At 42.7% G+C, this 25,157-nt stretch overlaps 1 protein-coding gene and 1 long non-coding RNA gene across 2 annotated transcripts in view; one reads left to right on the forward strand and one right to left on the reverse strand.

The window, feature by feature from the left end:
- Nucleotides 1–91: 91 nt before the first annotated feature.
- Nucleotides 92–744, reverse strand: LOC116662674. Its single transcript, XR_004318659.1, has 2 exons — nucleotides 607–744; nucleotides 92–471 (listed from the first exon to the last, which is right to left on the reverse strand). It is a non-coding gene; the product is annotated as an uncharacterized LOC116662674 (long non-coding RNA).
- A 243-nt stretch (nucleotides 745–987) lies between these two features.
- Nucleotides 988–25,157, forward strand: part of TNFAIP8 (TNF alpha induced protein 8) — a 120,481-nt gene continuing 96,311 nt past the window's right edge. Inside the window, exon 1 of the mRNA XM_032476568.1 lies at nucleotides 988–1,126. Coding sequence (XP_032332459.1) covers nucleotide 1,126 — 1 coding nt within the window. The 5' untranslated portion in view covers nucleotides 988–1,125. The remainder of the gene's footprint in view (nucleotides 1,127–25,157) is intronic.

Here is a 25,157-nt window from a genome sequence, read left to right on the forward strand (position 1 = left end):
CCTATGCCTCCCTTTCCCTTCGTAAAACTAAGGTAGCTATAAGATCTACATTTATAGGTTGTTGTGAGGATTATACAGTGACCGTGACACATTAAGCTTTGCTAATGTATTAATATTCCCAGCCGTCTGCACAGAGCCAGCAATATGGTAGGTTCACAATGGAGGATGAACCTACTATATGAACATACTCTGTCAAAGGTCCAGCTCCTTCGCCCTTGAGAATGGCTACCCCGGGCCAGGGCTCCTCACCACCAGAAGGAAGGCCAAGACTTCAGCCGCATTCCGATGAAAAGCCAGCCTTCCGCTGTATGGGCAGGGTCAGTCCCTGAAATCTGAAGGGATGGCTCAGACCTGGCTTCTCAGGAGCCAATGAGCATTGAACTCTGCGAGAAAGCCCTGCATCCCCGCGAATGAAAATTGGGAATCAGGAGCGCGTCAGACATCGCCGGGTAGACTTGAGGCCAGTAGAGGCTGAAAACAAAACAAAACAAAAAAGTTAAGAGCAGGCGACATTTACGGGCCTTATACGGATATGATGGTGATGATGATGATGATGTGATGATGATAACCATAACAATGGCAACAGATGATAACATTCATGCGTACTTGTTACGTGCACCGGGCACGGGGCAAACGTGCATGAGCTCATTTAACCGTCTAAACATACTACGAGGTTGGTATCTCATTTTCACAACTGAAGAAACTGAGAGACCCCAAAGGTAACGTCTTCCCAGGCTCTTGGCGCCCAAAGGTCTTGCCTTGCAGCTTGAGTTCAGCTCCCGGGCTGCCGCCCAGCCCCTTTCCGCTTTCTCCCGAGCACTGGTCACTCCCGGGCCGCGGATGGTCCCAGCTGCTAGGCTTCTCCTCCTCGCTCCGCCCTGGCCCCCTAGACCCTCCTCCTAGCCCAGCCGCCCCTCCTCCCCTCACGCCCCGCCTCCAGTCCCTAGCCCCGCCCCTGTCTCCTTTTGCCCCGCCCCTGACTTCTTTTCTCCCGCCGTCTGTGGCCCGCGCTCTGCTGATCAGTCAGCGGGAGCCCGCGAGCGTTCAAGCGGCCAGGGAGCTCCGCGCCGTCAGACCGCCCAGCTCGCCTCTCAGCGTCCCGGCGCCGCCGCGCCCCCTCTTCAGAGTAAGTGCCTCCCGGGCGCGCCGGTCCCGCACACACCCTCTCGGGGCTTCCCGGGCCGCTGGGCTGCGGGCTGCTCCCGGGGGCGCGCTTTCCTCTCACCGAGAGTTTCTGGAGTGAGTGTGAGTGGGTGTGAACGAGTGTGTGTGTGCGTGTGCAGGCGCGCACAGCTCCGGAAACTCCCCGGAGTTTTTACTCAGTTCCTGCGTCGCAGCGACAATCTGAGACCTCGAGTTAGGAGCCTTTACGGACTCTGGTTGACCCCCTAACTTCCACCTCCTGCCCTAAGCCCCGTCGCTATTCCTTCATTTCTTCTGCAGTCGCGGCCCCCGCTTTGTGTCACGCCCTCTTGGTACCAGCTCCTGCTGTGGAAAGGAACTGCCCGGGTTATCAGAATGCCCCAGATTGCAGACCGAGATGCTGGCCTGAGATTGTAATCCAACCCTGCATTGTAAAACGGGCAGGGGCTAGAGTTTTGCCTTGAGATCATTCTGTGGAGACTTCCTTTGAGGAAGAAAATTGTGTGTGTGTGTGTGTGTGTCCCCGTCCCCCCCGCCCGCCGCCGTGTCCTTATGCGCGCGTGTGTGACCCTCAAGCCCTCAGCACCTGATGCAAAAACATTTCATGAGCGCCCTCGGACCCAGGGCGGCTGATAGGCACGTTCAAGACCGGGCTGACCAACTGGGCTTGGGCGCCTGAAAGATGTTTATTGATTCAGTGACACGATATTTATAAGGCCACCTGGTTTCCCAAAACACAGTACTAGGGAGGAAGAGCAGTACCCCAAGGGAACCATGGGAGGACGGAGACAGTAGTTGAGAACTCAGTGTGTAAACAACAAAATGCTTGCGTTAAGACTGATAATTCCATCCTTCCATAAACTGTTTTTATTGAGAAGCCAATACTATCTCAATATTGGGTCTATTTCTGTGCTAAAAACAGATTCAATTGATAGCCGTACTTTAATCCATCTATAAAATGATTCCCTGGTTGCTGAAGTCCCACACAATTATAGCAGTCTCTGAATTCTTCTGTATCTCAGTTGATTCTTGCTGTGTTCTTGCTGTGAAAGTCGAGATACCCATAAGATGCCCCACACTTTCTTGATAAGAATTCATTTTAGAGATGCTGGTAGGGGAATGGCATGTGGAGTAGAAATGATTCATTGAAGTGTAAGGGAAACAGAACTATGTGGCTAAAGGAAATAATCAGAGCCTTTAAGTTGCCTTTGTGCCCTGGCGTATGAAAGTTAGAGCTGATAAATTCACGTTAAGTGCTGCTTATCACAGCAGATATTTTTATCCTGGTTTGAATCCTGTGTTACACAAAAGTGTTTCCACAGTGTTTTAACTAAGGAAACATTATGCTTTGAAATATGACTACATCTGTCTTTAAGGAATGAAATAATTATCACACTTAATTAAACACCTGGAAACATTGATTGCCACCTTCTAATTAGATCTGTCATGGAGAGTTAAGTCAGCAAATTATTATTAATATTCTAGCTGGTAACATAATTGGCTTTTTTGTAGTTTTGGGGCTAAGGGGGGATGCCTGTTCCCCTCTGTACACATTACTTGCCTCCCCATCCCTTGCTCACCTTTTGAGTTTTTACGGGTAATTTGAGTAAATAAAGTTTTAGGGAAGTGGACTACCATCTGCCTCCCTGTAAAATATGACTACTTTAGATATTGAATGCACAGTCTTAGCTATTTGCCTTAACGTAGGCCTTATGGGCCCTTATGTCTGTCAAGATTATCTGCTAACTTAAGAATCATTAATAAATTATTGATTATAAGAAGTTTCTCCACAAAGTGCAGTGATCCTGCACAGATGGTCCTTTAAATTTTTTTCTTTAAGGGTGACTTTATTGTGCCTTGTGTTCTAATGTGTTTAAGTTTAATGAGACAGGGGTGGTGTGAGCTGGAAAATCTGCTTATCTTTGTTGTCTCTTAATTTTCTGTTTCTGACAGTATTGCTAGAAATAGTCTTCATCTGTGTAGTGAATATTGCGAGGACAGGCTGTTCTGGGATCCCAAAGGAACGACAGAAACAGAGGGTGAACGTGCACACTGCCAGGGCCAGTAACAGAGGGTTTTATGAGGTCCGTTCTCTGCAATTCTTCATTCTGTTGAAATTCGAGGAAAGGGTGTGTGAAGAGAAATGATTGCATAGAAACAGTACTCATTAGGAAATGCTGAGGTAGGGGTAGCTGGGCTGGTTTCTAGGTGGTTTGTAGCTTGAGGAACTTCAAATAGCTGATCCTTGAAGATGAGGCCACCATGGTGTCAGGCACTAGAAAAGCCTCAGCGTTAATTAATCCAATTAATCCTTATCTGCTTGGATAATGACTTGGACAACAGGGACATGCACAGGGGCCAACCTGGATCAAAAGGGGACAGTTTGCTTCAATTTGGCATTCACAGAGAATCAGCTCTGACACAGAAGTTAAGGGAAGGCACCATGTGGTGCCAGATTAACTTTTATCACCTCTCCTCTCCTCATACTGCCCACATCCTGCATTTAATACCAAATGCACACAGTAAGAACTCAGCCAACACCAAAAAGGAGCTTTTAACACCCCAACCTTCATGTTTCCCTGTAACAGTTTACTTCCTGCTCTCCAGTCTCTGGTTTTGATGACTTTGGCCCTGGGGTCTAAGCCAACTGCAGTTTCTACACTTTTGTCCACCAGTGGGGTTTCCCAGTAGCTAAAAATGGGTGATTTGTTGAGGGTTAAAAAAAAAAATCAGTGAACCTTGTTGCACAATGTAAACGAGCTCAGATAGGATCCAGTGAACATCAGTTTGCATTCTACATTTTGGCCTAAAGAGAAGGAAATGAACTACAAGTAGGGGTTAGATAATTCTAGAATGTGAGGACAAGCAGTACCTTAGAAACCGTCTGACCCATAAGTCTTAGACTGCAACGTTGGCTGTTATATAAGGTATACAGGTTTGGAGCACAGCCCCTCAGTCCAGTTTGCAGGGGCACCATTCATTCATGAAGCAGGCATTTATTGAGCTCTTACTGCGTGTGTGGCACTGTGCAACCCTCTTATGTTCGCACGAAGGCCTGGGATCCAAGAGGACTGGTGACTTGCACAAACATGTTTATTGGTAAGAACAGGTCCCTGAAAGTGAGTTGACAGTGGCCAAGATGGCTTCATAGTTCTTCTGAGTTTTCCAAAGGAAAGTAAAGACACTTCCTTAGGTTGGTGGAAGAACTATTTTCAAAATATTTTTATTTTTCAATAGTAAGAAACACCTTTCTTCTAATGTCAGTTTCTAAGAACCCGTGGTCTAACTGCAATACACCCGATTCCATAGGATTTTGTTTTCCCGGCCTTTCACATCGAGCCTAGAAGTTACCTGAGAAACTTGTTGAAAATGTCACAGGCTCTGGAATATTCAAATAACATACACCCACCTTTTTAGAGACCAGTTGCTTTTTCTCAAGAAGCAAATATTTATGGTTCACAACCAAGGCAGCAAAGATTCAGAGCCAGTTGCAAAGCTGGATGGGTGTCAACATGTTTGTTTTCTTAGGGTTGTGCTTTTTTATGTAGAATGAGAGGGGTTATAGATCAACATGATGATACTTCACTTGAGGTGACTGGGAGCTAACTAGGCATGCAGCAATCTTCCCTACCAAAAAGAAAAAAAAAAGGGTGAGAGGTCACAGGAATGGACCTTCACTGGAGCAACCCAAGCCGACTTATAAACAAATTGGGGTATGTTTCTTTAGTAACAGAGAGTGGAATTAAGTTCAAAATTCCACTTGTCGTAGTTTCCTTAAACATTGCGAATAAAGAAGAGTTTTAGTTTACTCAAGAAATCGTCGGTTCACATGACTCTGCTGAAATCAGCTGTTCATATCTCAACCACCGTGGGCTGTGTGACTTTGGACAATCTACTTAAGCTCTCTGAGCCTATTTCTTTACCTAAAAAGGGGGGCTAGTATTTATATCATAGGACTGTTGAATGGATTAAACCAGGCTGTTCCTCTTCTCTTGTCCACTGTGCAGAAGTGAGCAGTAGACTTTGTTGGATTGGCCAAATCGATCTCGTTTCAGGAGGATGGCATTTGTACTGGGCTGTTGTGGAGTAGAAAGGGAGAGAGGTAACTTGTACCACACGTGCTTTTAGCACGAACTTTCTTTTTTGCCTCTAATGATGCCAGAGAAGCCCAGAGGAACGGGGTGAATATAGCACCATTTCAATGATTCGCAGCTGCAGGGTCACGTGATTAAATAGGGAAATCTTGCTGCTGCCACAGAGAGAAATGAACCAGAGCAGGGCACCTGGGTTTTATGTGTCTGAACAGAAAGAGCCAATGCGTTCAGTCTCCCTGTGCAGAAGGGAAGCTTTGAAAAGACCTGTTACAGTTCAACTGCGAGCTGTAGGTTGGCCTTTCATCTAGGGAGGCCCTTGTTTAAAACAGGTCGTGGATGAAACCAGGTTGTCCAAGCCAGACAGGAGCATATGTCTCAGCTGCCCTTGGTGTTGCAAAGGGACTGGGGCTGGCATGTCCTCAGGGGAAGTTGTGAGAGTTCCGGGAGGCAGAGGGCAGGGGCGCCATCTTCAGGGTTGTCCACTGGGGCAAGCTCTTCTGGGGACACAGCCCTCTCCAGGCCACACAGGACACTTTGAAAGGAAGAAACAGCCCACCCAGCCAGTACCTTCTCTAAGCCTGACTCTTCTTGCTTCAAACCCAGTTCGTTCAGTTCAAGCCTTCTCCACTCCCGACTATTACTTTATTTATTTCAAAAAATGAGTTCCTTATATTATGACTGTCCACCAAAGTGCGAGAGGTTGTGGTGTGTGCTTGCAGAGCCCTAAGTACCTTTCCCGTATCGGGCTCCTGAGCTGTGTTCAGGCTCTCACACACATGTAGATGCAACAAGAGGGAATTCTGCAGAAATGCCACTGGCTTCTAAGAAAAACTGCAGGCACCATGTTGGCAAAAGATTGCAAAGTTCAAAACAATCTTTGATGACTCAGACCTTTTAGAAATAAATTCAATACCTGATTCCACCCCTCTGTGATCAGGAAATAACTCCTCCCCACCCCCTTTCTTCTATCTTTAAAAAGATGAGGTAGTTTTCCAGGAAATGGCTGGTGTTTGATTCAATACTATCACCGCCCTCGAAGGGCAGAGCAGTCTAGACTTCATGATGGAATTCCTCCCGCCTTGGAGCAGAGGCAGGTCCCCCAGTGATTCACAGAGTGTACCTGATGAGCTCAGCCGTCTCCGAGCACCCTGGCGATGGCCTCTGTGTTCTATACATGCTCAGCTGTTTTGCTCCTTTGCCTCTGTGGCCTGGAACCACTGAGAGTTCCGGAAGGAACGGCTGCTGAGGTGAGAGACTCTGTGTGGATAAGGAACTTCTTGAGGAAGCAGGGTGTCCCAGCCCTGGGTCCCCAGGTGGGCTGGTTTTAGAGTATGATTATCTGGGCAGCCACAGAGGTAATCTGCTAAATGGAACTTTGAACGTGTCCAGCGTGCTGCTGTATTTTAGGGCTCATCTGGGGCCGTAGCTCCCTACGTGACTGCAAGTTAGCATCACCTGGGAATCCTCACACAAACGGTGCAGAATCCTGGGCTCCACCTACTCCAGCATCACAAAGGCCGGGTCTGGGAGCTGCATTTCTAAAAGCCCCACCCCCGTGACTGATGCATGGCAAACTGAAAACCCCTAGCCTGCGAGACCAGTTTTAAGGTCTTGTTCTGTAAGATTATTGAGGCAGCAGATATCTCTAGGGTTTTTGTTGTTGTTGTTGAGTGGTTTGTTTGTTTGTTTGTTTTTTTGGTTTGGTTTTGGTTTTTGGTAGTGGAAAGAGCAAATCTCTTGGAAGTATAGAGTGGCTTTAAAGTTAAAGAAGATAAAAGTGAACATGCAAAAAATGAACACCTGTGTACCCATCCTAAGAAATAACAAAGTGGTTTTTCAAGTAGATCCGGTCCTCACTGGGTTAAAAAAATGTTAACCTGCAACCAGAACAAAAAACGACCAAAACCAATAGTGGCATTGCATAAATAAATCCAGGAATTGAAAGCCATGAAGTAGAGACGCTGGGGAGTCAGCTCAGTGTTCATTCGTTGACAGACTGGATTTCCAGACCCTGGCAGTGCTGACCTCACCCTTGAGTGTGCCTTCATGACACCTCGTGTCACTTTGTAGATCACTAACAAGGGATGTGAGTCCTTCTTCCAGGAGTGGCACATGTTGGGAGGAGCCCCAGGCCCAAGACCCTTGGGTTGCCAAGTGGTCCATTTTCCCTTGCCCGGGTCTACTCCCCTGTCCTGAGTCCTGGCACCTCCAGGAATCTGTCCTGTTCTGAGTGCCCCTCTCCCCTTGTAATGGTGGGCAGTGGGAAAATGGAGAACAGAATTTTTTTTCTTTGATGCCTTCTGGCTGTAACTTCCTCCGCCCCCATCCACTTCCTCTTCTTTCTCCTCCTCCTCTTCCTTCTTTGGCTTTTTTTTGCATTTTGAGTTGTGCCACAACTCGAGAGTTTCTTTCCTATTTCTGAATTCTGGTCAGTTTGCAGTTTATCATTGTAATAGGGGCCAGGAAAACTATGAATAGTAACGGTCCGCTACTGTTGATGCTTGCCACTGACTGCAGTCGAACCACTATATTTTCCCTCTAGGTTTAAATATTTGACCAGGGATCAACAAGTATGAACGTGGACTGATTTGAGGCATGCCTCAGCCTTCCTCTCCAGCCAGCCACCCTCCAGGTTTGCTGCCCCAGAGTCCAGCACACCAGGCACCTTCCAGCCTCACAGATGGGGAAAGGGGCTGATAGAGGAGGTGGGGCAGTGACGTGGAGAGGGACCACGGGGCAGAGGATTAATCACCACAGTCTTCCTGGTGCATACCTGGACTACAAGCACCTCCACCCCACATTTTACTCATCTGTCACTCTTTTGTAAGTTCCCTTCCCTTTTATGGCTGCCCTAATATTTGTACATTCATGATAACAAATGGAATACTTTTTCACCATAACAATTTGCTGGGGCTGCCGTAACAAAATACCACAGACTGGGTGACTTAAACCGTAGAAATTAGTTCCTCACAGCTCTGGAGGCTGGAAGGCCAAGGTCAAGGTGTCAGCAGGTGTGGCTTCTCCTGAGGCCTCTCTCAGAAGTTTGCAAATGAACACATTTTCCTGGTGTCCTCACATGGTCTTTTCTCTGTGCACTCGCTTCTGCTGACTCTCTCCTCTCTTTTCAGAAGGACAGCAGTCTTATTGGATTAGGGCCCCACCCTTATGACCTTATTGAACCTTGGTTTCCTCTTCAAAGGCCCTATCTCCAGTCACATTGAGGGTTAGGGCTTCAAGATATGAATTTGAGGGGAGGGGGTAGAATTCTGTCTATAACAATCACTTTTGTAAAGGGAGTCACAAATAATACCCTTTACGTAACTGTCATATGATTTACTTCCACATATATATATATCCTCAGAAATGATGGTTAATAGTTTTAACTGAAATGATCTTTTAAAGAAATGGAAACATGACAAAGTTTTTTTCATATTTCGTATTTATCCACTTGTTTGAAGGTCTGCATTCTTTAGTGTAGACCCAAGCTTCCATCAGGTATTTTTTTTTGTCCTTCACCCTGAAGAACTTGCTTTACTATTACCTGTAGTTCAGAGCTGCTGGCAACAAATTCTCTCAGTTTCTTTTGTACATATGCCCCTGGTGTCTGTGTACCCAAATCTCCTCTTCTTATAAGGACACCAGTCAGATTGCATTAGGGCCCACCCTAAAAGCCTCATAGCTGTTGAATCACCTTTTTAAAGACCATATATCAAAATACAGTCCCATTTTGAGGGACTAGGGTAAGGGCATCAACATAGGAATTCTGAAGGGACATTATTCGGACTGTAACAGTTAGGATGCTTTAGGCTGCAGGTAAGAGAAAGCCCAATTAACAGTGGTTTGAACAGTAAAGACATTACATTATCTTAGGTGAAGGGTAGTCTGGGATTGGTCCAGCCCAGAGTTGAGTCAGTGGCTCAAACAGTATCATCAGGGGCCAGGTTCTTTCCATCCTTCTGCTCTTCCATCCTCAGCACGTTACCTTTTTTCTGCAGACTTGCCACCTGCCTCATAGACAGAAAATAGCTTCTTCAGGGAATGGGTATCACAGGCTTCTCCAAATTCCTTCAGTGGCAGAAAGTGCCTGTGGGTGTCGGGGGAGGTAGGCACAGTGTGTGGTGATGAATCTGTCCTCTTGTGGTGTCCATCTCTTTTCATCAGACGATCAAATCTTCTTGAAGCCTCCTAAGGCCTCATTGTCCAGAACTGAGTCACAGCTGCCAGGGAAGCTGTGAGAGTAAGTCATGGACTTTGAGGGACAGCTTCTACTGTGGGAGGCTGTCTGTACCAATAGGAAGGACAGATAAAAAAAAAAAAAGGACAGAGAGGGGCATGATTCCTGGGCAGACAAATAGCATCTGCCCCAGCCCCAGGCTCCCATGCCCTAGCTGTCTAGGCTAGATAAGGCCAACACTCTTACTGATAATAATAATCCCAGGTTTTATTGGTGTTAAAATAAACCACCCAAGATTAGTGGTTGGGAGAAACCAAAGCCAAGATGTGGAAGGTGTTGAAAATCACACACAGGCACATAATTACTACTAGAAGTGACTTTTTAATGTGAAGGTTTGTGGGATAATAAAAATTGCCTCTCTTAGTTTGGGGAACAGCATGCTGCATTGAAATCCAGAAGATGCTCATCAGATAGAGAGTTCTTTCTGTTTCTGCAAATGTTTACCACCCCAATAACAGTAATCATGGCAAACATTTTTGGGTGCTTATGATGGGCCGGGCACTGTGCTAAGTGCTTAATACACCATATCCCATTTCATCTTTGTAACAGATCTGTGAGAAATGTATTACTGGGTTTTTTTTTTTATTTTATTTTGTTGTTTATTGAAGTGTAATTGATTTACAGTGTTAGTTTAAACTGTACAACAAAGCTATTCAGCTATGTATATACATACTTTTTTTTTCAGATTCTTTTCTGTTATAGGTTATTATAAGAAATTGAATATGGCTCCCTGTGCTATATAGTAGGTCCTTGTTGTTTATTTTATATATAGTAGTGTGTATCTGATAAATTTTTAATTTATCCCTCCCCTACCCAGAAAGGTATTATTGTTAAACTGCACTTGCAGATGAGAAATTGAGGTTTGGGGAGGTTAAATAACCTGCCACAGATGCCTGGCCGAGCTGGGAGTCACGCCCGGCAGCCCAGCTGCCTCTCATGCTTGTGCTCTGAACTGCCACAGGGTATTACTCTTCAGTAAACTGCTACCAACTCCCTCATTGTCTGTGAGCTGTCAAAGGCTGTTACTTCTCCAGCCAGTCGGAGTCTCCTTCGTGGTTGTGTGTCCCATGGTAGTATGCGTATGCCCCATTTATAGTTTATGTCCTATTTTATTCTTCACATCTTACAGTGGAGATATACTCAAAATTTTGTTTTTAATAGTTGAAAAATGAACCATGAGCGTGTGCCCAGCTGACACTCACTTGGTGACCTTCAACAAGCCAGGACAGTCTCCTCTACAGTGCCACATCCCGGCACTTAGGGTCTGTCATTCTCGGACTGCTGCCATCTGCAGATTGTACCCCAAATCCTACGTTTAGTTCAGGTAATTCACATTTCAAAGTAAGGCTGTGGAAGTTTAAGATCAATGGAGCTGCACTTCCCAAACTGAGAAGATAACCTTTATCTCCTATTTCATACTGGGGAGAAGTCGGGCAATTTTAATGACCCAGAGGAATAGGTCTTTCATTATTGGTTTGTACAGCAGAGTGCCAATCTGAGTGATGGCAAATTTGTCCTCAGGTTGTAGATTCTTCGTGTGAGGACAATTTTACAACAGCTGAGACAACTTCTGGGTGGTCATTGTGCAGATTGCGCCCTGCAGAGTGCTTAGGCACTGGGAGCTGGCCACGGTGGATGCAGGGCTGTGTGTTTCTTGTGACTCTGATGCTGGGAATGAATGCAGTGGAGCCACTGCTCCAAGATCCTATCCACACAGCTCAGTACAGACCTTGGGAGCCTGTGTTTCTTCTCTTAGTCGTGAACCCACGTTGCCAAAGCTGTAACGACATCTTGGGTGTGGCAGTTCACGTAGACTTTAGGATGCTTAATGTTTGGGGAAAATTGCTTTGTTTGTTTTTTTTAAATCTACTATTGCTAATAACTTTGACCTGGAGCCGACTAGGGGAGTAAAGAGTTTAGGTTTCTTGTCTGATTCTGGGAACTTGAAGCTGCCCTAGGTTCGTATGCTGAATGGTACAACTTTGAGTCAAGTGATTCATTCATCTTATGTCTGTGAGAACTCAACACCCTGCAGCTCTTGGCAATCCCACTTAGGCATCCAAGATGTCATTTTGAGTTGGGAGTGCCTTTGAGATATTCTGGAGTATGTCATTTGCTGTAAGTTTTGGTTTTTTCTTTTTCCCTTTTTCAGTTTTATTAGGTAGAATTGTTACAGTTCGACTGCACATACACGTTATATTGCATATCAATACATATATACAGTATACTGCACTTTTTTTTAGTTTACACATATGAACTACACTTACATAGTTATCAAGGGAATAAAGCCAACTACAAAATAAGAATCAACAGAATGCAGTAATCCAATCATAAAGGACAGTCAAATGTGCTTACACATATTGAAGAAGTCAATCATCATATAAATAATTAGTTCATTTGTGTTCCTATGATTATTGTTATTATTTTTTAGATTTCTCATATAAATAAAGTAATAAATTATTAAAAAATAGTTTGAAGTGCTATAAGGCCAATTTTCATTAAAGCACTGTGGATGAAATCATTTATCATCAACATGAGCAGAACATTGACACAGAAGTCCTTCATCAAACAATGGCTCCCAGCTGACTGGCTGCTGGTCCCTTGCCCTTCTCTCTGACTGGCTGGCTTTCCCATCAGTTGACTCTTGTGCTGACACACCTAGATTTTCTTTTTTTAACTTAAAAAAAAAAAGAAAATGTTACTTTATTGCTTTTTCTTTAATTGAAGTATAGTTGATTTATATATTAGTTTCAGATGTACAACATAGTGATTCAATATTTTTATCGATTATATTCCATTTAAAGGTATTATGAAATATTGGCTATATTTCCTGTGCTTTGAATAGATCTTTGTATCTTATTTATTTTGTATATAGTAGTTTGTACCTCTTCATCCCTTACCCCTATCTTGCCCCTCCCTACTTCCCTCTTCACACTGGTAACCACTAGTTTTTTCTCTGTATCTGTGAGTCTGTGTCTATTTAGTTATATACATATGTTTATTTTTTAGATTTCACATATAAATGATAACATATAGCATTTGTCTTTCTCTGTCTGCCTTATTTCACTAAGCATAATACCTTCCAGTTCCATCCATGTTGTTCAGATGTTGTTATGGCTGAGTAATATTCCATCATATTATCCATTCCACTTATATTATCCACTTTTTTATCCATTTGGTCTGTCGATGGACACTTAGGTTTCTTCCATATCATGGCTAATGTAAATAATGCTGAAATGAACAATAGGGTGCATGTGTCTTTTTGAATTCATGTTTTCAGGTTCTTTGGAAATATAACCAGGAGTGGGTATATTGATTCCTTTGCCTTAAGAGACAGATCCAAAAAGATATTGCTATGATTTACATCAATGAATACCTATGTTTTGTTCTAGGCGTTTTATGGTTTCTAGTCTTACATTTAGATCTTTAAATCCATTTTGAGTTTTTTTTTTATACAGTATGAGAAAATGTTAGATTTTCTTATCACTTTTTATTGCAAAATAAAATGCAAGTAACAAAAAAAGCCCCCACATAAAACAGAGGTACACCTTAGTTAATGATTATAAGGCAAACACTCATACAGCCATCACTCACATCAAGAAATAGAACTTTACCAGCTACCCTCCCTGTCCTATTCACTTTCTCCTTTGTCCTTCCAAAAGTAAATGCCATCCTACCTTTTATAGTAATAACTTCCTTACATCTCTTTATGGTTTTATCACCCAGCTGAGCAGCCTGACACACTGTAGTTTACTGTTGCCAATTAAAAAACAAAACAAAACAAAAAAAACTTGTCTCTTTTAATCTACATATTTCCTTAACATCCTCTCTTATTTAAAAGAATGATGTTTCTGTTGTTGGAGGATTTGAGCAGTTTGATCTGCAGAGTTTCCCACAGTCTTGATGACAAGAGAGATGCACCCTCATCGTGCACTTCAGCTTATTCTCTTGCACTCTATTTCCTGTGTCTAGGTCCAGAGCCTTGATCAGACTCAGGTTTGATCCCTCTGGCAAGATTACAGTGCTGTTATATTCTTTCACTGAGAGGCACACAACATCTGTTTTTTCTACTCTTTTTTTGCCTTTAGAAGATGTTGACCCTCAATGTCTAGATGTATTAATTCATTGGGGATTGCAGAATAGTGATATTCTAATTCTACCATTTTGCTTTTACTTATTAGCTGGAATAGTTTGATAAAGATAGACTTCCCTTCCTTCTGTTATTTGATTACACAGTGGTATAGGTCACGTAGGAAAAACAAGATGAATGCTCAGTTCTTTCCTTTGACTTACCCAGTTTTTGAGAAATGGTTTCCTGTCATTCTCAAAAGGGGACCACTTAGGACGTTTTCTTTATTGTTATGATGGAATTCAATATATTTAATAAGACTCGGATTGTCCCATCTTTGACCAGTGGGGGCTTCTTCAAGCTGGCTCCTGGGTCCTTCTGCCATGACCTTAGCTTCCGTGTTATCTGGTGTGTCATGGTGATCCAGGCTTTTCTTGTACATTTTCTGCCTAGACCTGGAATCAGCCATTCCTCAAGAATCCCTCGTTCCTTTTAGTAAGAATGATATTTCAGGACCATAATCCAGCACTAGGGATGCTCATTCAGTGGAATGGTTGTTGTTTCTAGGCCTTTTCATTGGTAAGAGCTGAGAAAATACACGCACACACACATACAAACATATATACACATACAAAGATACAACACTTTGTAAGATCATATTGATACTTCCAAGTGAAGTTCAAGGGTACGGGGTTTTTGTTTAACCTCTTCTATATTACATTTGTATTTCCTTCCTTCCATGCTTAGGATCTTGGCTTTTTAGCCACAAGGGAGATAGAATATCTTTTAGTTACCTATTTGATTGTCCTGTGTTACACATAAGCAGTCTTCCAGTAATCAGCTCTGATTAATGAAAACAGTAAAAATACTTTCTTTGGCTTATGCCATACTCATTATTCCCCACTTTTTTTTCTTCTGGTTGTTCTGTATCTGCATTGTCAGATCATGTAGCCATTATATACTAAAATACCTCCCTTTTCATATTCATCTAGTCTGATTTCTGCAGGCAACTATGTATGTCATGCTTATTGTCCCTACACATTTTGACTGAAGCCATTTGTCTCGTGGATTCCTTAGGAAGTGCTCTTGGGAATAGTATTCCCCAATTTCTTTTTTTTCCCCTAATTTCTTGATAAAACACTGTGACCTTTATATTAAAGGTCAGTTTTGCTGGATATAACACACTTGGCTCACATTTTCTTTCCTCAAGAATCTTAAATATATTACTTCATTTTCTTCTGACAAAGTGTGTTGTCAAAAGTCTGATGATGATGATGACCTCATTTTCTTTCCCTTTCTAGGTCACTTTTGAGAGCATCAACTCTACATCTTTTTCCTTCAATATACTGTCTACCTAGCATTCCAGTAAAATGATTAGTGAGATGGTATGTTACCAAATCCAAGTTTGAAACTTGGCTAACCCCGGTGCCAAATAGTCTCTCCCTCCTGTTAACCTAGAGTAAGCCACCTGCTCTCAGTAACTATAGTTTTTTAAATCTTTGTAACCTCAGCTGTACCTTGGAAGGTGCACAGTTAGCACTAAATACATACTTGTTTATGCAACAGATGCAGTGAAAGGATGTGGTTTTTCCCTTTCCTTTAGCCTGTTAGGAGCTGCCCCTCCCCTTTGACTCTTTTCCTCCTATCAGGTGCGGCTTCGCCTCAGACTTGGCGGGCTGGGTGGGGAGGCTCTGCCCTGAGCAGGAGGTGTGTGGGTGGCCCCCGTGGGTCCTGGCCTGTGCCTGTACTCACGGCGTCTGGTTGTCAGACCATGTTCTCGTGATGCTGCTTTTCCAAGACGAGCGCACTAGGAACCCCCGGCTCACTGAGTGTCGGCTCCACAGCGAATGCTCCCGTGGTCCCGGTGCCTGCTTGCCCTCCCGGAGGTGGGTCCTTTGCCTTCTCATTGTGGGTGTAATGGCCCAGGCCCCTGGCATGGTGGGCCCAGACCCTCCCTTCTCTGAGGGTGCTGGCGCTGCCGCCTGCCCTTTCTTGGCTGACTTTTTCGCTGCTCACTTCTTGGCCACCAGAACCCACAGCAGGACATCAGAATGGGAGCCCTCACTCAGGTCTGATCCCTGGTGTAATTTGCTCAACATACACACTGTATTTAGTTTTCAAAATTTAAATGCCAGTTGGTTGGTTATGCATGCCAGTTTGGCCAAAGCCTCTGCTACTTGCTGCTGTGTTATCCAGTCAGTCACATATTTCATTTATCAATTGAGTTTGTGACCTTTGACCTCTGATACCATACTTCTTAGAGTAATGGTCATATGGACATGACCTTGGGCTGCCTGATTTTAGGCCTGGCCTGCTCTATAGTCCTGTGATGTCCCTGCCCTGACTGTCCTTTTTAGGTCCTGGCCTCTGGGCGGTGCAGATCTTTTTTTTCTTTCTTCTTCTTGAGTATATCATTGCCATATAATTAAAAAACGAAAAACCATCGTGATACCTGACTTTTACAGAAGTTCACCCGCAAAAGCGATGATGAAAGTAATACAGAAGTGATGGGATAGTGGCTCTTCCCCAATGGATGTGAATTCTGAGGTAATCTCTTATTTCAGGTATGAAGGAAAGTGAAACCCCACAGCCTTGACCTCACCGGGCAAATGTTGCTGGTAACAGAGACTCACTGATATAGAAAAGCCACCCTCAACATGAGAAATTGCTCTGGTTGCCCGAGTTTTCTGTTCTTGGTCAGGCCCCTGATGTGAGGAACTGTGTAGCCTGGCTTTCTACTCCTGGGCCTGGGCCCCTAAGAGGGAACTCCTCAGCCTGACCCACCCTAGTGAGTTTTTTCCAAGATCTAGTGTTTTGGTTTTGGTTTGGGTTGGGTTTTTTGGAGGTACATTTGGCTCATACCAGTGTATTAGTTTCAGGTGTACAACATAATGATTTGATATTTGTATACACTGCAAAATTATCCCTACAATAGGTCTAGTTACCAGCTGTCACCATACAAAGTTATAAAAAATTTTTTTTCTTATGATGAGTAATGTTAAGATTTACCTCTTGGCAACTTTCAAATATATACTATAATATTATTGACTATATGCTGTACATTACATCCCTGTGACTTACTTATTTTACAGCTGGAAGTTTGTACCTCTTGACCCTCTACCCCTCTTTATCCGTTTTACACACCCCGCAACCTTCCTTCCCTCTGGCAATGGCCATTCTGTTCTGGGTATCTATGAGTTTAATTTAGTTTTGTTTGTTCATTTGTTTTGTTTTTTAGATTCCGCATATGAGTAAAATCATATAGTATTTGTCTTTCTTTGTCTGACTTATTTCACTTAGCATAATGCCCTCAAGGTCCATTCATGTTGTCACAAATGGCAAGACTGCATTCTTTTAATGACTGAGTAGTATTCCATTATATTTGTATAATACTACATATATATTTTACATATGTAACGTATATTAATATTATACATAACATTAATTATAATATATATATACACGCACATACACACCCCACATCTTCTTTATCCATTCATCCATCGATGGATGTGCCTTGGCTATTGTAAATAACGCCACATTGAACATACAGGTGCACATATCTTTTTTAATTAGTGTTTTCATTTTCTGCAGATAAATACCCAGAAGTGGAATTACTGGATCCCATGGTAATTCTATATTTAATTATTTGAGGAGCTTCTATACTGTTTTCCATAGTGGCTGTCCCAGCCTAGGTGTCACGTCTCAAGTTTCAGTTGAAACAGCCCTGGGAATACTTACTTGCTCCTAGGACTCTCCATAGACAAATATGGACTCGTGTAAAAATGTAACCATTTTCTATTCTGCTTTTGTTAACTCTGCAGAAATCATACTGAAGACTTTTTCTTCTTTTCCTACTCCCAGCTGTCTGTGTTTTTGCCTTTTGCCCCTGGTTGGCTCCTGTGTAAGCCAGGTGTGGTGGTAGAAGTTCAGTATTTATTGAGCACTTACTGTGTTCCAGGCATTGTACTGGCTCTTCATAGACATCGCTGGATCCTAGGTTCTCTCGTTACTGTTCCCATCTTAAAGATGAGGAAACTGAGACCATGAGAGTTGAAGTACTTACCCCTGGTCAGAAGCAAAGCTGATATTCACACCCTTTGGTTCTTAAACATATTGCAGTACTTCCTCCTGCAGAAACATGGGCTTCAGAGGCAGTTTGCAGGTCTTCCTGAGGGTCAGTAACAGAGCTGGCCTCCAGGATCTGGGGGGTGCAACTGGCAACCCTGTGATGTTTATGTTTAGATCTTGAGCAGACTTTTCTGAGAGCTCTTCAAGATTCCTGATTTAGACTAAGCAGCATGAATAGGAGGAAGAGCGGGGAGTAACAGAAATATGGCTCCGGAGTCTCACCGCCTGGAGTAGTCCCAGGTTTGGACTGCAGACAACTTGCGAGCTGCGTGTCTTGCTAATAACAAGTCAGCAGGGTTACCAGCACTCACTTGTTAACACCTCCACAAGGGACAGGAAAAGGGAGGTGAAGTGTAAATATGTCAGTTTTAACACTTGCTAGACATTCTGGTAGTGAATTTGGTGGAGAAATAAGTTAAAATGACACAAATGAACTTACAAAACAGAAACAGACTCACAGACATTGAAATCAAACTTTTGGTTACTAGGGATGAAGTGGGAGGGAAGGGATAAATTGGGAGTTTGAGATTTGCAGATACTAACTACTGTATCTAAACTAGATAAACAACAAGCTTCTTATGTATAGCACAGGGAACTATATTCAATATCTTGTAGTAACCTACAATGAAAAAGAATATATGTATGCACATGTATGACTGAAACATCATGCTTTACACCAGAAATTGACATAACATTGTAAACTGACTAGACTTCAATTAAAAAAAGAAGTTAAAATGATCTAAAGTAAGGTTTTAAAAAATTTCTTACTACCTATGCTATCTCTACATATCCTCTCAGAATGGTCTTTTTTTTTGTTTTTTGGTTTTTGTATCATGATTTCCGACCAGGGGATATTATAGACATATTTTGCTTACATGATCTTTCTGAAATAATTAAGCAAAGGATACAGATGTTGCTTGGTACCATGTAATGGAAAAAGCTCTGGAATAGATATGCAGAGGGGGTGCTGAACAGCAACAGGCTGGGTGACTTTGTGGAGATATTCAGCCCTCTGGGTCATAACTGCTACCTCTAAGAAATGTAAAGTGTAGACTAGATAATCTCTAATCCCTTTCAGTTCAGAAATTCTACGATTCTGATTGTTACAGTCTGCACTTTTATTGACATTTTAAGCATGGAAACCAAGGGAGGCTGAAGCCAGTGGTAGAGCAAGAAGGGCAGAGCCCTGGATTCCTCTGGAAGGAATGCCATCCTGCCCCAGTGTGGAATGAGGAATTCTATACGAGGAGCCCAGGGTGGGAAGCCAGAACACTGACCCTGAGTCTTTCCAGGAGGCTCCAGGGCTACAGAGTGAGATATTCCTGTGAGTAAATTTATTTTTAGGTTATCTTTGTGTTCCCCTTCATTGCTAAGATAAGTGACTGCTAACTATACTAACACACAAGGAAATTTGCTAAATTATGTCTTACACCAGAAAGTGCATCTGTGACTATCCAAGAAGCTGATACGAGTGACCATAAGTGAATTCAGTTTGGGACAAAAAGATTGCATTACAGTGTTGTTTTTAAGAATAAACACAATGAAAACTCTAAACAACCTGATTATGCATCCGCAGCTTACATATATATTACGATACTTCCGTGACATGAAACATTATGCATCTTTAGAACAAGGTTGGTCTGTGTGCACTGATAGGGAAAGATCTCCAAGACAGATTAAGTCAAAAAGCAAAATAACGATCTCATTATGTTTAGAAAAAAGGCATATTATATGTTTATGAGTGCATAAGCTTTTTTTTCTTAAGAAGAATGAACAATATACTATTAATAGTGGAACTCTCGGTTTGAAGCAGGGAAAGGAGTTTAACTTTTCATTTTTATCTTCTATTGTGCTTAAATTTCATAATAAAAATACGTTTGATAAAGGAGAGAATTTAGATTTCAGTTGAGCCTTTGAGGCATTCTAATACTTCCTTAGAAAAATCTGTATATATAGCGCACACTGAGCAGAGCAAGATGCTGCCTGTAAACACTGTAGTTTCCCCGTCACCTCCCCAGCCTCTACTGTCCTCATCTTAACACATGGCTCTCAGGTAACTGCATCCTCTAACTCCCAATTTTCAGTTGCTCCCAATGGCTATCAAAACCCAGTGCAGAAGAGCCATATGGTGGCACTGCCACGGGGAGGCCTGCAGGTGGGTTACACGTGCATCCGGCAGCGTTTGTGGAGGACCAGCTGGGCACCGGGCGCCGTGCTAGTGCAGGGTTGTGCCAGCAAAGGGCGTGTGTTTTGGAAACTGTGTGACTTCTCGGAGTGTCAGTCTTCTCACTTATAAAACAACGGTGGGGATTAAATAGAACAGCAAGTGCAAGGCCCCTTGCCCAGGCCCCAAAGGACAATATTTGCTCACTTGCCTCGCCCTCCTCTCCATGTTCCGGGCCAGGTCTGATACTCTGTACTCTTTTGCATATTTCCTTTGGTTCCCATTCCTAAACTGTGCATAGTTCCGGAACGCAACCCACTCTTCCGGGCTTTTGCCTTTAGCACTATGTCTCCCTTCCCTCCATGCCCGTGGCTTCTCTTTCCTGGACGGAATTAGACTGCCCTTCAGGATCCAGCTCTAATGTGCTTCCTCCATGCAATTTTTCCTAGTTCTGTTCTTTACCAGGAAAAAAAAAGTCCAAAAGTAATCTCTTCCTCTTAAGAATCTGAGTAGCTCATTCTGGTCTCCCTGTCTATTGATTACATTGTCACTTCTGCCACTGCCCCTGAGTTTGCAGCTGCGTGTGCCCCACTAGATAACCTTTCTGAGAGCAGTACCCAAGTTTTGTGCATCTGTAGAACTCATCTGTGTGCCTGTGTTCTCAGCAAATATGTAGGAAAAAATGGCTTCATTTTTATGATTCACCCATATATTATTTTTACTTACATTTAAAGGATTATTTTAGTTTGAAACTAAAAACGAGGACATTTCTTGAAATCCACTACTATTAGCAGGTTAGACAGAGCTTCTCTCCCCTCGCAGGGATTAAACTTGGAATTGTGGAATTGCTATCCCTGAAGAATGTTCAGGAAGAGTTAGGCAGTCATCTCTTTAGGGTGGTCCAGGCAGTCACCACCCTTGATGTGAGTAGCTGGCTCCTAAAATCTTGTCTGTCAAGGTGAGATCTTATCCTGATAATTTAAAGAAGCAAACAAACTATGCCCACTATTAAGAGCTCCCAGCAGAAGAAAAAGAAATCAGAAAGAAAAAAAAATAGTAATATTTTAGATACGTGAGAAAACAGCTTGTTTCATTTTTCATATTTCTTTCCCTTCTTATCCATAGTTATATATTGTAGCTGTGACTAGAGCATATACACGGTTTAATATTCTGCTTTTCTCTTAACATTACTTCCCACAGACTTTCCTATGTTTTTATGGACATTTTGATTCTATTTCTCAATGAAACAATTAGAGTGAAGACGATGCCTTTCTTGAGCAAGAAATGGAGACTAGAAAGCAAAGATGTAGCCTGAGGGAATGTCTGCATTGTCTGTTTTTAAAAGACATGATCTTATCCTGAGACTGCTGAGATGTATGGAGCAAAAATTTTAAGGAATGATTTGATTTAGGTTTGCAGCATGGGAAATGAGATTAAGATCATGAGCCACTTTAAAGTGTTTTCTTAAATATACATCTTTACGAGATTAGACAGAGTTTTGCTGGCTCTTTATTTACAAAGGCGTGTTGGGAACAGCTGGAAATCAGCCTTCCCTTATCAGCGGGTTTGTACAACTAGCCTCAAGTTGTTTGCTAAAGAAGTTCAGGTCTCCCATGCTAATAGAAGGCAATAATTTGACAGAGAAGAATCAAAGTCTAGCCTCCTTTTTCAGAAGAAAGTAATCTGACTGGTGCCTATAGGCAGTGAGGTGTGTTTAACATATGGAAATCATTAGGCTAAATACCAGAATCTCTTTGAGGTCTGTGGATATAGTCTCCAAATTGAGAGAGAAGCATTTAAAATTAAACTGCCCAGAATTCTAACCAGCACTGTATACTCATTCTTGGAACTAATCTTGCTTTGGCCCTAGGCTAAATTGACTAGATTTGTACTCCCTTTGTTGATTTAAAGCCACATTCAGTCCTTTTTACAATGGGAACCAACTGTCTTCTAATGTGATTTTGTAGCTCTCCTACATAGAGGTTCTTAATTATTTTGCTGTTTCTGTCATCTGTCAGAGTCATTAATATAAATGTCAATTTAAGGTAAATTTACCTTCTGGGCCAGCTCACCTGGTAGGAATTAGTGTATTTTATAATTACAGATGGCCCCTGATTTACGATGGCTTGACTTAATGGTTTTTTGACTCTCCAATGGTGAGAAAACAATGTACATTCTGTAGAAACTGTAGTTCGAATTTTGAATTTTGCTCTTTTTTCTGGGCTAGTGACCAATGGTGCACACTCTCTTGTAATGATGGGCAGTGAGCTGCAGCTCCGAGGCAGCCACAGTCACAAAGGGAACTACCGAAGCACTTAAAACCATGCTGTATCCACACAGCCATTCTGCTTTTCACTTTCAGTACAGTACTCCATAAATTACATGAGATATTCAATACTTAGTTATACAGAAGGCTTTATGTTAGATGATTTTGTCCAACTGTAGGCTAACATAAGAGTTCTGAGCACGTTTAAGGCAGGCTAGGCTAAGCTATGATGTTCCACACGTTGATTATTAAATGCATTTTCGACTTACGATATTTTCAACTTATGATGGGTTTATCAGGACTGTAACCCCATCGTAAGTCAAGGAAGATGTGTATCTTGCTTCACTCTACTTATTGTGTATCACCTCCTGTAATTTAGCCTGGGGGATGATGCTTGAATTTCTTTGTGTTTCCCAAAGGGGTGACTGCATCCTTGTGTGGTATCTATCTATGGTTTGGTCTATAAAAGAACCCACAAAAGATTAATTCTGGTATTTTTTTCCTCTGCTTTCATTTATGGCTTAAAGAGAGGTATTCAGTCTTCCTAGTCGCCAAACCAGCTACAGTGAATCCTAAGAAGACCTATGAGGACTCTGTTAGACCATAGCTTAGTCTGAACTCTGGAGAGGACCTGCACTGGACTGAAACACTCTCTAAAATATTAGAGAATTCAGAAGAAATCTTCTCAATCAGACACCTATAAAATACCTCCAGTCACTGGGGCTTCTACCAGGTTTAGGCTGTTTGGACATGGCTGACCAACAGCAAACCTGTTACGTGGTTGCTATTTATTATTGCCGGTCTCCTCCCCCATCCTCGTCCCTGACTCCTGCCCTGCCACACCCCACTGCCTTTGTATCTCCTGTGACACTGGGAAGCTGGCCTTGCTCTGGGAAAAGTTAGGAATGTCACGGTGCAAGACAAGTCCTCAGGTAGAGGTGAGACAAGGTCTGTCTGTATTTCTGGCTGTGTTTCCTAAAAGCCAGGGCTGGTTCAGAATCTAGACCACCAGCTGTTACTACTTTCACACTACCAAGTCCTTAAAGTACAAAAAAAAAAAGACAGAATCATCCAAAACCAGTATGAAGTCAGCCCAAGGCACAACTTCATCAACAGTTTCTTCGTTTGATTTCTCTGTTCTTTTATCATTCAATCAACTAATGATTGCTAAATGTCTTACTAAAGCATACAGATAACTGAAAAATGACAAAGAAGGTCCCTTCCCTCTGGGAAATGTTAGTCTAATTCTAAGGAAAAGTTCTAAGGTTAGGCTACAAATAATTGGAATGCAATGCGTACTACATCAGAGAGGTGTATTAGTTATCTACTGCTGCTTAACAATTGCCCTAAAACTTAGCAGCTAAAAACAATAAGAAGCATGTATTATTACACATAATTTCTGTGTCAGGAATTTGGGAGAAGCTTATCTAGGTGACTTGAGTTCTGTCCTGAAGTTAAAGACAGGAAGTTGCAAATATCTGGAGGTTTTTCTGGGGCTTCTTCTGGATTTTTTCTGAGGATCCTATTCCAAAATGGTTCACTTACATAACTGGCAAATGGATGCTGGTTCTGAGCAGGAGGCTTCAGTTCCTCACTATGTAGTCCTCTCTGTAGGTTTTTAAAATATATATATTATTTTTCCCCCTTAACAGAAGTACTGGGGATTAAACCCAGGACCTGGTGCATACCAAGTGCATGCTCTACCACTGAGCCATAACCCCCACCCCACCCCCCTGTAGATTTATAGAAGTGTCCTTGAGACCAGGGTGGACGACTTGCCCTAGAGTGAATGATCCAAGAAGGCACAAAGTGGAAGCCTCGAACGTCTATTATGATCAAGCCTTGGAAGTCACACAGCATCACTTCCACAATATCCTATTGGTTATACAGGTCGTCATATTCAGTGTGGGCAGAGACTGTGAATGCCAGAAAGTGAGAATCACAGGGGGGCACTGTGGAGACTGGCTACCTCAAGAGGCAAAGATCTTGTGTAGTAATGAGAAAGCAGTATTGGGGTGCCTCCAGGAAGGAGGTGGAATGTACAACTGATGGATTTTCAGGGGCTGAGATTGAGGGAGGGGGTGTTGAAGGATGGGGCGTCAGGAGCCGGGGTTGGACAGCGACAGGTCCTGCTGTGTTCGAGGAACATTTGGCTGGAGCAGAACTCGGCAAGGTGAAAGGGGCAGGGCCGATGAGGTCTTGAAGGCCAGACTGGTAAGTTTGGTTGTTCTTTGTTTCTTACTGATGAGCCCACTGGACGTTTTTGAGCAGGTGAGTGACATGATCATTGGCATAGTTCAGCCTTAGGGTTTTGGTGTCCTTACCTCCCTTTCTTTTTCCCTCGGTCTTATTCAACTCTCTCATTTCTAAAATTCTGCCCTTGCCCTTGATCACATAGTATTTTATACTGTTTAACTTTGCATGTTTTTGTCCTATCACAAGTAGATTGCAAGCATCATAATGGCTGTATCTTTATCCATATCCATTTCCCCTGCTGTGCGTACTGCCCTGGGTGCCTAATAAATATTTGCTGACCGATTGGATAATAGCAGCCAATTATTACAATATGACAGTACAGCCACTGTTTCCGGCCTGACCTGCATAAAAAAGAGAGCAACTGTAGTTGATCTGACTTATGTCAGTTTAAAAAAAGTGTTCAAAGTCAGTTCTGTGTGCTTGACATTTGGCATTCCGACATATTTATAGGAAACTTGTGGTAATAATTTTATTTTTAAAAGCCCGTGGATTATTTTCAGCTTCAAACAGAGTTCTTATTTTGCCTAAATTAGGCAAATGGAGTAATGACCAGCCACAGAGTGAAGTCAGGGCTGCTTGCATCTTTTAATAGTGAAGGGCAGCCTTTTTTGTGCACATTTAAGATATAGATGGAATAAAACTCTTGTTTGGAGTTTCAGGCAAGGTTTTATCTCCTTCTCCATTTCTTAGTTTGAAGGAAATTTCCCTTGTCCCCATTGTTCATTTATCAAGTATTTCACCATCATCTCGTGAAAGTTGGAGACTTCTGGTTTCAAGCTACCAAAGACAATTTTGCTTTC

This window comes from Camelus ferus, chromosome 3 (assembly GCF_009834535.1).
Source record: "Camelus ferus isolate YT-003-E chromosome 3, BCGSAC_Cfer_1.0, whole genome shotgun sequence".
NCBI lineage: Eukaryota > Metazoa > Chordata > Mammalia > Artiodactyla > Camelidae > Camelus > Camelus ferus.